This window comes from Aphelocoma coerulescens, chromosome 1A (assembly GCF_041296385.1).
Source record: "Aphelocoma coerulescens isolate FSJ_1873_10779 chromosome 1A, UR_Acoe_1.0, whole genome shotgun sequence".
Classification (NCBI taxonomy): Eukaryota; Metazoa; Chordata; class Aves; order Passeriformes; family Corvidae; genus Aphelocoma; species Aphelocoma coerulescens.
The window spans coordinates 2511991-2525454 of NC_091014.1; the positions used below are offsets into that span (position 1 = coordinate 2511991).

The 13464-nt window shown below is 44.6% G+C and overlaps 1 protein-coding gene across 3 annotated transcripts in view; it reads right to left on the reverse strand.

The window, feature by feature from the left end:
• Positions 1 to 1816: 1816 nt before the first annotated feature.
• Positions 1817 to 13464, reverse strand: part of LRGUK (leucine rich repeats and guanylate kinase domain containing) — a 40783-nt gene continuing 29135 nt past the window's right edge. For all 3 annotated transcript variants that reach the window (XM_069003816.1, XM_069003818.1, XM_069003817.1), the window contains 4 exons: positions 10883 to 10938; positions 7729 to 7851; positions 2904 to 3067; positions 1817 to 2573 (listed from right to left, as the gene is read on the reverse strand). In XM_069003816.1, the coding sequence (XP_068859917.1) occupies positions 2422 to 2573; positions 2904 to 3067; positions 7729 to 7851; positions 10883 to 10938 (495 nt within the window). In that variant the 3' untranslated portion in view covers positions 1817 to 2421. The remainder of the gene's footprint in view (positions 2574 to 2903; positions 3068 to 7728; positions 7852 to 10882; positions 10939 to 13464) is intronic.

Here is a 13464-nt window from a genome sequence, read left to right on the forward strand (position 1 = left end):
TCTCACACGTGGAAGTTTGGGAAGCTGATTGTAAAATAGGAGATTCTTTTCCACCATTATTACCTGAAACAAATGCAAGTGAGCCCCTGCTCACAGAAAACAAATCATTTCTTTTCCCAGCTGGGAAATAGGAGAAATATTTATCCTCCTCCTGTATCCTCAGCTCTGTAAAATCCAAATGAAGATACAATTCCTGCACTGGAAAGTTGAAAATTTAAGGCTGTTCCTGTAAATAGGAGAAGATTGAATCGCTGACGTCGCTCAAGAGGCTCAAGGGTCTTGCAGGATTCTGGACTCCAAGCTGAGGAAATCTGGGGAATAAACTTGGGTTGGTTTGTTTTCTGCAGGAGGGAGTAAATATTCCAAAAGGGGATGAATGGGGAAGTGGTCTTGGCTAGGAGAACTGGACAGGGATGGAAGCAAAAGGAAAAAGAGACTGACATGGCTGGAATGCTGCATCCAGGGCTGCATCCAACAGCAGCAGGACATGGAGCAAATCCAGAGGAGGCCCTGGAGCTGCTCCCAGGGCTGGAGCCTCTCTGCTCTGGAGCCAGGCTGGGAGAGCTGGGAATGTTCCCCTGGAGAAGGGAAGGCTCCAGGGAGAGCTGAGAGCCCCTTGCAGGGCCTAAAGGGGCTCCAGGAGAGCTGCAGAGGGACTGGGGCCAAGGGCTGGAGGGCCAGGAGCCAGGGAATGGCTTCCCAGTGCCAGAGGGCAGGGCTGGATGGGAGATTGGGAACTGGGAATTGCTGGCTGGGAGGGTGGGGAGGGGCTGGGATGGAATTCCCAGAGCAGCTGGGGCTGCCCCTGGATCCCTGGAATGTCCAAGGCCAGGCTGGACATTGGGGCTTGGAGCAGCCTGGGACAGTGGGAGGTGTCCCTGGACACTGGATGGGCTTTAAGGTTCCTTCCAACCCAAACCATTCCAGGATTCCATGGTTTGCTGCAGGATTTTGGGTGGGTTTTCAGTCCAGTCCAGCCCCCACCTCACTGAACTGGATCCTTGGAAGAGCTGCTGATCTTCAGCTTGAGGATCCAGCCAGCTGCTCCATGGGATGTGCTTCCTAAAAAGCTTTGGAATGTAAGGCTCCCTGACTCTCAATTACTCACCCTGAGCTGCTTCATTCAGTCCATCCTATTCAATCAACAAATCCCTTGGCCACAAGGGACACTTTGGGCTCTTCCGTGGCTCCAAACTGGGACAAAAATCCCATTTTCTGTGCAGGTGATGCCTTTTCCTGGTCTTAAAATCAAGAGTCACACACGGTTAGAAGGGGAAAAGGGATTTTACCTTGGGATTTATTTTAAGGATCCTTAGGTGCACACGTCCAGGTCATGTGCATCGAGATGCACCCCGCCGAGTCTGTCTGTGTCTCTCTCTCTTTCTGACCCCCTCCCCAACATTGGGTATAATCATTATAGGTGTTACTAATTAGCAGATCTATCAAAGATTCCCCAATGAGAGGCTCAAGTGAGCCCCCCTCCCCAAGGAGCCTTCCCCTGGATGGTTCTATCTTGGTTTACAGAATGTGTTCTGGAGAGGACCTTGGGCTCTGGGGCACACTGATCCCTGGCTACGAAGCTTCTAAAATGTTCAGTCTCTCAGCTTAACAAACAAGTCCAAGAATGGAGGCAAAAAGCACTAGGAATACAGAAGTTGTAAAAAGGTATAACAGGGGTATAAAAGAAAAGGCAAAAATCTTCATGGCATCACAGGCAAAGGGCTCTGAGGAGGAACCTGCTCAGGGAAAAGGGCTCTGGAAGTAGAAGGCAATGAAAATTAATCAGGAGAAACGTTAATTTGAGAGTTTTATTGTCTTGTCAAAACCCAAATCTTCACTCACTTCTTACCCCTCAGCTGGTTCTCAATAATTATTCTCATTTTTGTTGATGACTCCTCGCTAGGCTGTTTAAATCCACTTTCAAATCAAATAATTGTGACTCAGCCACATTTTATTTCAAAAAAACCACCCCCAACTCTGAGCTGGTTTTCACTCCCAATTTCCCTCTGAACATTTCACAAAATCCCTTTTCTAAATAATTCACCAGTCCCACAACACAGACAATATTATCAGAAGCCCTGGTGCTTCCACACCTCAATTAAATCCATAATATAGGAGGGGAAGGAAGTGAGAAATTAATGGAAGATACAATCCTGTGGTCGGTAGGAAAAAAATCTCCACCATTTCCCAGCTGAGAGTGCCCAGGGAAATAATTTCTGCCTTTGGGAAATAGAGAAATTCCTTTTTAATAAAGTTATAAATAAATAACTTTTTTTTTTTTTCTTTTTTGGTCCTTTTGGAGAGTTAATCAGAAATGGATTCAGCAATAATATTTGATAGATTTTGCTTTGTTGAAGAGAAAGAGATGAAAAGCAGGGTGAGAAAGAGTCAGTGTGACAAAATTTGGGATACAAGTGGCCATCAGGAGTTGGTGCTTTTCCGTCCAGCTGGGATTGGAGGCAGGACAGGTTTGGAGTGGGAGCCTGGCTGGGTTTGGAGCTGAGGCTCAGCAGAAGAACCCAACTTGGCCTTGTTGGATCTCCTCTGGAGGTTCTCACCAGGCACTTCAGCATCTGCAGGAGTCATGGAGAAGGGAAGAGGGTTCAGTCCAATAAAAAGTCAAAATTTACCACAGATTTCCAGTGGTTTTGGGGGAATATCTCGACCTTATCCATGTGGGTGAGGAACTTTTTGCCTCAGCAGTCACTGGGGTTTTTTGATATAAATTTGGAATGCTGGAGTGGGAATTGATGAATTAATTTGGAATGTTAGATGGGGCTTGGAGCAACCTGGGATAGTGGAAATTGTCGCTACCCATGGCAGGGGGTGGCACTGGATGATTTTTAAGGCCCCTCCCAACCCAAGCCATCCTGGTTCTGTAATTCCATGAAAATCACTCCAACCTTTCGATGTGTCCACTCCTTTTCCAGCTCCTCCTGGCTCCTGGTGCTCAGCTTTGGCTTCTCTGGGGAGGCGAATCGGAGAAAGGGGAACCTGAGTCCACAGACTTCCAGCAAGAACTGCATCAGCTGGGACAAAAATGTGGCCCTTGTAAGTCCCAAATTCCCTGGAGCAGAGGGCGAAAAAGATTCCTGGTTGAGAACAGGAATAAAAAAGGAGATGGATCATGTCTGACAGAGTTATTGGTGGTGCAGGCACACGGCTCAGCTGAGAGAGTGGGAAATAAATCCCCATCCCACAGAGCCTGTTCCCAATCCTCTGAGAATTTCTGGAGTTTGCAAAGACAACAACCACACCTCTCAGTTTTCATTTGATTAATTTGATTTCATTTGATTTCATTTGATTACTGATTCCATGAAGCAGGGGCAATGAAGAGGTTCAGCAGCTCCAGGTGGGAGATGAGAATTGGAGCTCCCCTGTTTCCAAACCTGTGGAGCAGCACTGCAGGAAAGGATTCTGAGTAAATAAAAGATGAACTGCTGGAATTGTGTTTCCAGTGTTCCCAGTGCCAACATAAACCTGGAGTAGCCAGTGAGTAGCACCCAGGGCACCTCTGAGCTGTTGTATCTTGAAAATCCAAAGCCAAAACCTGAGTGCTCGGAGGCCCTGCCAGGGATAATGACCACGCCAGAGCTTGCTCTGATAAAAGCTTCCCATTTCCATCCAGATATCATCAATTTATGCCAAGAAAAAGCAAGGAAAAGGCCTGGATTGATACTGGATTTCTCTGGCAACGCTTCCGACACTCCAGAATGTCTCTGGTCTAGGTGAGAGAGGCCAGCTCAGAGATTGAGGAGTTATAAATGTATAGATTTATCAGTCTGGGAGGGAGTTCAGTGATTATCCACCCTGACCTTATCCATGGTGCAGAAATCCAAGCGAATTCCATCCCTGTCCTTCTTGCAAGGAGCATTTTAGCTCGTGGGAATGAATTACAGAGGGAAAAAGTGTTTCAGTGGTGGCTGAATAAATCCATACCCCCAGGAAGAAGGGATCAGGAACAGTGGGATAAAAGTCTGGTACTTCCATGAGAAACAGGGAATTTTTTGTTGCCGGAGGTAGTGTGGAAGTCTTTGAGAATTTTGTCACTGGGAGAGGAATATTTTATCAAGGGAAAGGAATATTTCATCCCACAGGACTTCACAGTGTCAAAATCCAGCATCCAGCAGCATTCAGCCCAAGTATTCCCTGCCCTTCTCCTGGGCTGTCCCTTCTCCAAGGGCAGAAGGTCAGGAAAACTGTGGGAGATCACTTCCAGAGGGAAGGTTTTCCTGGTCCGAGCGGCATCAGAAATGTGCAATTTAATGAAGGTTTCTTGTCAAACTACTCCATGACTTGTAAAAGTCATAAAAACCTTCTAGAATTACTCCAGAATGTCAAAAATGGGGGAAAACTGGAGCTTAGGGGGTCTGTGCCATGGGGATGTCCAAGGTGTTTAGGAAGGAATGAGAGGCTCCCTCTCCTTCCTGCTTTTTTCCCTGGAAATGAGTTTGGATAATGTGTGTTCAGTCCTGCCCTGAAAACCTCAGCACAGAGAATTATTAGAGGTGAAGCAGCCAAAATTTGAAGTTTTCCCTTTAGTAAAATTTCCCCATCAGAAACGTGGGAAAGAAATGAAAAATGGGAAGAAAAAAAAAGAAAAAAAAAGGGAAAGGAAAAGGGAAGGGGAAAGGGAAAAAGATAAGAAAGAGAAATGAAAGAGAAAAGAAAGGAAGGGAAGGGAAGGGAAGGGAAGGGAAGGGAAGGGAAGGGAAGGGAAGGGAAGGGAAGGGAAGGGAAGGGAAGGGAAGGGAAGGGAAGGGAAGGGAAGGGAAGGGAAGGGAAGGGAAGGGAAGGGAAGGGAAGGGAAGGGAAGGGAAGGGAAGGGAAGGGAAGGGAAGGGAAGGGAAGGGAAGGGAAGGGAAGGGAAGGGAAGGGAAGGGAAGGGAGAAATAAAAGAAAGAAAACATAAATGAAATAAAAATAAATGAAAAAAAGAAAAAGGGAAGAGAGAAAAGAAGAGAGAAAGGAAGAGAGAAAGGAGAGGAAAAGGAGTAATAAAAAAACCCCTTTCCAGGGAAAAGTGAGCAGTGAAATAGAGCAGACAGGGCCCTAAAGAATTTATCACTTACTTTAAAGGACAGTTGTAGGATATTTTGCCCTGCAGGGATAAATTGGTTAAACCTGGGAGTGAAAACGAATAGAAGCTCAGGCCAAAAAAATCCACATTTCCATCTGTGGGAGAGCTCAAAAATCCCTGGAAAGTGGTGTGGAATCAGGAAAAAACAGATTACCATGGGTTACTTCCAAGGAGCTGTGGTCTTAGCAGTGAAATTAGAAACTGTCCTGCTGAAAGCTGCAGGTCAGAGGGGAGATGTCCAACCAAAACCTTGAATTTTTACTTGATTAATTTTAATTAGATTTCTTTTAATTGCAGAGCAGAAGCAACAGAACAATGGCAGGACCTGATTCCAAGAAGTGGGAATGACCCGAGCAATGGTGATGCTGTTCCCACACAGCTGAAAGTATCTATTTTTTTACATAAAAATTGCCAGATTGGACAAGCAATGCAAAAAATTTGGGGTTGGATTTGGTAATCTTGGAGGTGTTTTCCAGCCTTAATGATTTTATGGTTGGATTAATCCCTGATGTTGGAAAATGTCATTTCCTTCATTGGCTATACCTGGAGCTCAACATGTTCATGTTCTTACCCCTTGACGGCTTTTTTTAATTTACTCTTTCTTCCATCCCAAGTATTGGAAGCATAAAATTGGAGAGAAAGAAGAAGAAAAGATTAAACCATTTCATATTTTTTTAAAAAATCCTTACAGGCTGGGATATTTCAGAAATGGGGGATTTTTCTCCCCAACATTTCAGCTGCTTCTCCACAAGAGCATTTCCATCAATCACGCCTTTAATCCAATTTTTTTCCCTGAATTTTCCGTATTTCCTTTACGAATTTGCTGCAAGGCCCAGGAAATGACTCAGATGAGCAGTTTGCTTTTCTTTCTCCCCTCATGGTTGTTTCTCCTCTCTGTTATTAAGGGTGCTAAATGCAAACACTGCTCGAGTCACAACACCCAAATGTGCTGCAGTGGAAATCCAGATGTCATCCCATCTGCCACGGGGGAGACCTTTCCAACTTCACACTTCCAGGTCCTGCCTCTCGCTGAGGGCAGATGATGCAGAATCCCTCAGCAGCTCATTCCACACCCAATTCCACTCAGGAGCTGCCTCTGCTCCCTCCTCAGCACAAATTCTCAGGATAAATGGAGCTGCAGAGGCCTCCAGCTCCAGCCTTTTTCCAGGGTGTTAATTAAGCACTTGGAATTACAGTGGCAGGTTGTACATCCCATCCAGGGAAGTGGCTGGGATTTAAAGGGAATTCTGAGGGGTTTTCTCAGCAAGGTTAGCTAAGAGTTCTGCTTCAAGATGAAGGGAATGAGTTGAGATCTTACAAAGATGTTGAGCCTTTCTCATGTGGTTTAATGTGAAAAGCACCTCAGTATTTCATGGGATTATTATTCCATGGTGGTTTTTAAAGGATGTGAGAATATGTCAGTGAAAATCCATGGGATGGTGTGTTTAGATAGAGCAGGAATGGTGCCTTGGTTTGGATGGAATGAGAACAAGGAATCAGGCCTGGGACTGAGCCCCTGATCCAATTCTTCCCTGTGAGGGTGGGGAGGGGCTGGGTTGGAATTCCCAGAGCAGCTGTGGCTGCCCCTGGATCCCTGGCAGTGCCCAAGGCCAGGTTGGACATTGGGGCTTGGAGCAGCCTGGGATAGTGGAAGTGTCCATGCCCATGGAACTGGATGGGCTTTAAGGTCTTTCCAACCCAAACTGTTCTAGAATTCCATGGAATTCCACTTTACCAACAGCCACAGGGCACAGAGTGTAGCTGATTCTGACATGAAGCTTTCAGATGAGCTTTGTGGTCATTCCAAAGAGCCTGGCTGAAGACACAGCCCTAATTCCTGCTGTGGGAGTGGGATCTGGCCTGCTCTGCTTCCCTAGGCCGTGCCATCAGGGCATGAGGTGACAATAGGTGGCCAAGAGAGGGGGGAAAATGGGATTATCCAGGAAAAAAGGTCAAAGTGTCCCTGGTCACAGCCAGAGCTCAGATCTCCTCCTGGAACAGGAGCAGCAGAGGAAGCCATGGACTTGTGAGGGGCGATGGCAAGAAAACACAGCTCACTTGGGAGCTGAAGGCCTAAAACCAGCAAAGATCTCTCTTCAGATCTTCTCCTCTCTACATGGAGAGAGGATTTGAGGAGGAAAGATCTTCAAATGTTGAAATGACACAGGAGGTGTCTCCTGTTTGGCAACAGGAGCAAATAACTGAGGGTGCTCATCACCCAGGGCAGAGAGGCTGCACAAGACACGAGGCTGAGGGGCTGAGGAAGGTAAAGGCACCACAGAGCTCAGCACCTGGTGGAATTTAAAGACAGGAATTTCCAGACCATGATAACACCCAAGTGCCACTCAGCAGGAACTGTGGTAAATTCATTTTAAAACTAATTTATCACTCAAATTAATCACTCAGAACCAATTTTATCACTCAAATTCTGGTTTTCTATGCCTGGACCACGTTTCTTTCGGCATCTTTTTCCCTTCAAATATCCCCTGGAAAGAAAGCTCTTGAAAATCCCTTCCTGTGGGTGTGAATTATGGCAAAAAGAAACCATTCCTATCCATAACTTTAAGTTTTATGCTGCAGCACCACGTGTTTCATCAGGCTGCTGATGGTTTAGGATTAACCTTCATCCCACCCTGAACTGAGCTCACCTGGTCTCTGGTGTAGTCAGGTGCAAGTTCTGGTCCTGAAGGACATTCCTGGCATCTGAGGACCGAGGTGGCCTTGGTTTCAGGAGCTGCTGATGGGAGCTCTTGGATTCAGCATCCAAATCCCTGAAATGATCCAAAAATGAAAGTTCTGGTCACACACAGAAGACAAAGCAACTTGCTCAGAGAGAAAGCTATTTTTATTTAACACACCCCAAATCATGTGAGATTAATCCCACCCCTTGTGGATAACGCCCAAGGTGAGGAGTTTGTTTTAGAGCAACTAAAAACCAAAATTCTGGCAAATTTGCGTGGACACCACCTCATTCCCAGACTCAAACCAGAGTTAAACCCAAGAGAAGCACCACTGAGGGTGTCAAAATGAGAGAAGCCCTTAATGAAATGCTGAGCCAAAAGAGATCTTCAAGGTCTTTTCCCCACCTTAATGATGCCCTATATCTGTGATTCTGAAAAATTGAATTAATTAAAACCACGCAGGCAATCCACTGAAATCAGTCAGAGCAAACCAGTGAACACTGCCCGGCAATGAGACATCAAAATGACTTTAATTACACCTGCACACAGCCAGAGGCAAAGAATAAAGAGGCCAAACTTGCAGCTTCAATTTGGATTTAAGGCTCTAAATGTATGCAGATAACCCTGCAGGGTTGCCATAAATAAAATAAGTTGGATTCTTGTGTGACACAGCCTCAGATTTTCTGCCAGACTCAGGGAAACGGAGCAATCCATTCCTGTTTGGATTCAAATGAGTAATGAGGAGATTCATCTTTTAATATTTCCTGGTGTACAAGAAAGGCAAAGTTTTAAGTACTTTGGCAAAAATACTTTAGGTATTTTTGGCAGCAGTTTTAGATACTTCGTAGGATTTTGATATATTTCTAATTGGAATAGGGTTTTCTGGCCTCTACCAGTTCTGGTCACAGCCAGGTATGTCCCAGCATGATTCCAGCACAAATGGGTTTTCAGGGAGGGAGGAAGTTTGATTTGGGTGAAGAAAATCCTCTGTTTACTTGGGAAAACCTGACCTGCAGCTCCATCCATTCATCCCAAGGCTGCTGGCATTGGAGCCAAGGAAGGGCAGGGGTGGGCAAGCCAGCACTGCCACTGATGAAATACTAAAATTACTGAATTCTTCCTCATTTCATGACCAAAAAATGCCTGGATTTAAAAAAAAAAAAAAAAATCTGCTTTGCACTGATAGCTCTTTTCAAGCAATCAGGATCCGAATCCTCAAATAAAACACGACTCAGAACATTGATACAGATAAAATCTGGCCCAACACCTAAAAGAATCTTCCATTGTAGAAACTTTTAGCTGCTCAAAATGGTATTTCTGTGTGCTAAAAATACACAGACTCCTTGACCTGTAGAATTCATGAGTTTGGTCTTTTGAAATGATAATCTCCTTTTTAACAGTACTTAGTTTGTGTTGCTTCAGGTCTCCTGCAAAGCCCTCGGAGCGAAGTTTTCTGGTATTTCCCCCAAATAATTTGAAATTAATCAGCTTTAATCAACTTTATTCTCTTCATCTGCCCCACGGAATGGTTTGGGTGGGAAGGGACCTTAAAAAGCATCCTGTCCCATGGGCAGGGACACCTTCCCCTATCCCAGGGTGCTCCAAACCCTGTCCAACCTGGCCTTGGACGCTTCCAGGGATGGCTCCATAATTCCATATCCAGAGAAAGATCCAGCAAATCCTGGGGGAGTTTTCCAAGGTGAAACCCCTCTCTGAAACTTGACTTAAATCTGATTTAATTCTACTTAATTCTTGATTTAATTTAAACAAAAACACTCCAAAGCACAGCCAGGCACCAACGATGGATGTGGCTCCCTGATTTTCTGCTAATTCCTGCTGCATTCCAGGATTCAGATTCTCCCTCAGAATTCCAAGTATTTTATAACATTCCTGTTCATGGCACTTCTGGACACAATTCCTGCAGGGAATGGGAGTTGTCTGCTCTTGCCTCCCATTCCCACCTGTCCCTCAGGGCCGGATTTCCTCAGGAAATGCTGATTTGGGCTGACAGGATTTTCTCTCACCTGCCCCAAAGCTTAACTCCAAAATCAGCTTCCCAGGAATGAAAACTGTGGAATAAAGGGAGCAAAAAGCAATGACTTAAAACTGAGATGAGGAGTTCATGCTGCAAATCAAACCCCAAACCTCCAGCAAAAGAAAATACTGATTGCCTTTTTTTTTTCCTCATTTCAAAATAATCTAAAATGGATTTATCAACTATTTAAAACCCATTTCTTTAAGTAAAGATTTGCAAAATGCATCTGCCTATAAGCTTGAACCACTGTTTTTTTAAAGACAGTTTAATTCTGGAGTGTTTTTAATTTTCTTTTGATTTTTAGACTGAATCTCCAGACTCTGCCATTGGAATAATTCTCACCAACACACCTGGCATGTGGAACTGGGGACTGCAATGAGCTGAACTTTTCTATTCCTTCTGCTGCTTTAAATTCCACCACTGTGAGTTTCTCCATGGCAGATAGGAAAAGAGTTTGGATTAGGAAGGTTTACACCAGGGGAAGGCAGGAGAGCCACTAAAGATCAATGAAAGAAGATCTCTTGAGATTTATAGAGTTTTGACCCATTTTTGCAGGCCTCTGACCATGAGGAAGAAGAGAAAGAGAGGCAGTCAGGGTAAAATATTTTTTAAATTTTTTAAAAATTTAAAAATATCTTTAAAAAAATTAAAAAAAAAAAAATTAAGAAGGGGAATCAGCTTTAGAAATCCTCTTTAAACAGAGATATCCACTGCAGCAAAAAACCTTGTGTTGAGCACTGCTGTGGCCTTCCACCACTAATTATTAGTGCTAAAAAAACCCAGCAGACACCATGAGCTGCCAGAAAAATGCTCCTTTTTTCTTCTCCCAGAGAAACTTGCAATAATTTCATCATTTTAGACAAGTTACTACATTTTCAGCGTTCATTTGGGGATTGCTGCACTCCCAAAAGCCAAGGGGTTGTGATTTATTCGTTAGGACTGGATTGAAAAAGGAGAGTTCTCTGTGAGATTTGCAACTCCTGACAGTTTCTGATCACTCATCCCTCAGAGCAGTGGGGAAGACACCCTAAAGAGGCATTTTTGAGTGCATTCCAAAGGAATTTAGCTGGAATTATTCCAGGTTACCTGTGGAAAAGAGCCCGACGTGCTGCAGAACGTCGTCTTTGGAGAGAGGCTTCTTCCTGGGGAAGAAAAATGACCAACTTTACACAGCAATTTCAAATTATTTGTGGGGATTGAAACAGCTGGGATCCTCCTTTCCCTTGCTAGGATTTCAGAGGGTTTGCATTTAAATATCCTGGGAAAACAGCAGAGCTAGATTAGAATGAACGAGGTGCTGGGTGGGATTCGCTCATCTACATAAATCACAAAGTTTGGTCTGAAATATTTTTGGCTTGGAATGATGAAGATTTTCATCTCCAGTGAAGCTTCATTTGTTCATAGGAATCCAAAAATGTCCACAAGTCCCTGACAGGAGGGGGCAGCCGGGGGGAGTCGGGCTCTGCTCCCAGGGAACAGGGACAGGAGAGAGGGAACGGCCTCAGGCTGGGCCAGGGGAGGGGCAGGGTGGATTTTAGGGAAAATTTCTTCATGGAAAAGTCTGTCAAGCATTGGGACAGCTTCCCATGGAAGTGGTGGAGTCACCAAACCTGGAAATGTTGGAAAAATGTGAGGATGTGGCACTTGGGGGCCGTGGTTTAGTGGTGACCATGAACTCGATGACCTTGGAGGTCTTTCCAACCTTAATTTGGTGAAAGAAGGAATTACCTGGAGCAAGTTTGAGTGAGTTAAAATGACTTTGCACAATGAGATCTCGGCAGAGTGGGAAATGTGCAGTTTGAAGGGTGTGTTAATTACCGTGGGCTGTAGGACAATGCAATTTGTCAGGTCAGAAAAACCCAGCACCACGGTGAGCTGAAAAAATGCAAATTACAGAGGAACCTTATTAAATCCTGCTTTGTTATCAGCTGATAGGCACTGATAGTTATCAGTTTAATGGCTACATCGTGGCTGCAGCAGAGGTGTTTTGTCATGGTCGGAGACAGAGCCCAGTTAATCTGCTCAGTGTTCACGTTAGAATCGTGAATTCCTTCACTGTTTATCCCAAGTTAGGCTCTGCTCGGATGCTCACCGAGCTTGGTTTGAATTTCATTTTCTTTTGTTAAATACAGCATTCTGACCTTTATTTATTCCCCCCCCCCGGGTGGATTACAGGTGTAGAACCTTTCTGTCCTTACCTTTTATAATTAATTACAGCCAGAGAAAATTAGGGCAGGGCTGGGCTGCTCACAAGGGAGGAGGCTGCAAGGAATCAGATTCTTATTTTGCTCATGGATAATTCACACGAATTTCTTCTTCCTTTTTTAATTTCAGCTCTCCAGGAAGGGAGGGGAGTGTGGTTACTGCAGTGCCAGGACATTATTGAGGTGACAAAATCATTTACGGTCCCAAGTGTAAAAGCTGAGCCAAAATTTGGCTTTAAGGCTGCAGATATATTTCTATTTTTCGCATTCAATATGGTCTAAGAGGCATCTGGGTTTCCCCTGGAATGTTGACACTGGAAAGCTTTTGGAAAAAGAGAATGAAAACTCAGAGCAGTTAATAACACAAAGGTATTCCTGGAAAAGGAGAATAATAAAAAAAAGAGCTTTGTGGCCACAAAATGAGCGAAACCTGAGGTAAATGATGGCCTCCTCCACCCTAAACCACTTCTCCTCGCTTTCACAAAATGTAAACTTTGGAAATAAAAGTTAAAAAAAAATAGGAATTGATGGGGTAGGAGTGATGGCAGAGTGTCACCAAGGCAGGAAATATTTCAGCTTCTCCCTCCCCTTAAACTGACAAAGTTTGGATGAAAATGAACAATGCTGCTGGCAGTTTGTGAATTTTGCACTTGAAAAGAGGGATTTCATCTCAGAAAACCGAAAGGTGGGAGTTTCCCTGTTTGTATCACCCATTCCTCAGTCATAACTTTTCCCACACCATTTCTAAAGCCTGGCAAAGAGGGGGGCAGGGGTTGTTCCTCCATCCCCAGCACAGATTTGAAACATCAGAGGAGTTATAAATCCACAGGGAAAGAAGGGAATTGCCCAGCAAGTGGTGCCTGCCAAGCCATCCCTCATCGTAATGACATCATCACCCTGCAATGGAACACAGTTGACAGCTTTCATTTTTCTTTTCCTCTTTCTGCTGTTGTTGTCCTCAAAAAGGAGCATCAGCCACATCTGCCTGCAAGGAGAGGGAATGTCCTGGAGGAAAGGACTATTTAGGAGCAGAGGAAAAAAAAGGAAGAGGGAGGAAGCTGGAGTTTCCAGAGATTATTTGAAATCCTTGTTGATTGAAACAGCAAAAGCAGGTGAAAAAATGTGTTTAAATTTGATCCCTGGCAGTTATAGCTGGAATAAAACTGGGAAGGCCTCGGCTGGATGAGTTTTCCACTGCCATGGGATGGTATTCATAGGGAATCCTGGTGCTCCTATGAACTGCATCCAGCTATTCCCATGGAATAGGACAACTCCATGTCATTGTGGAGAACCCAGAGATGAAATTCAGCTCCTTCCACCAGTACATGAGTGGATGAAATCCATTAGGATCAATGGATTTATTCTGGTGTAAAACTGAGCTGAAAATACAAGTTGTGTTCTTCTCTGAGTTTAGCTGCCTCAATCCCAAGGGAATGGAGTGATAGGACAAAGGGGGATGGCCTT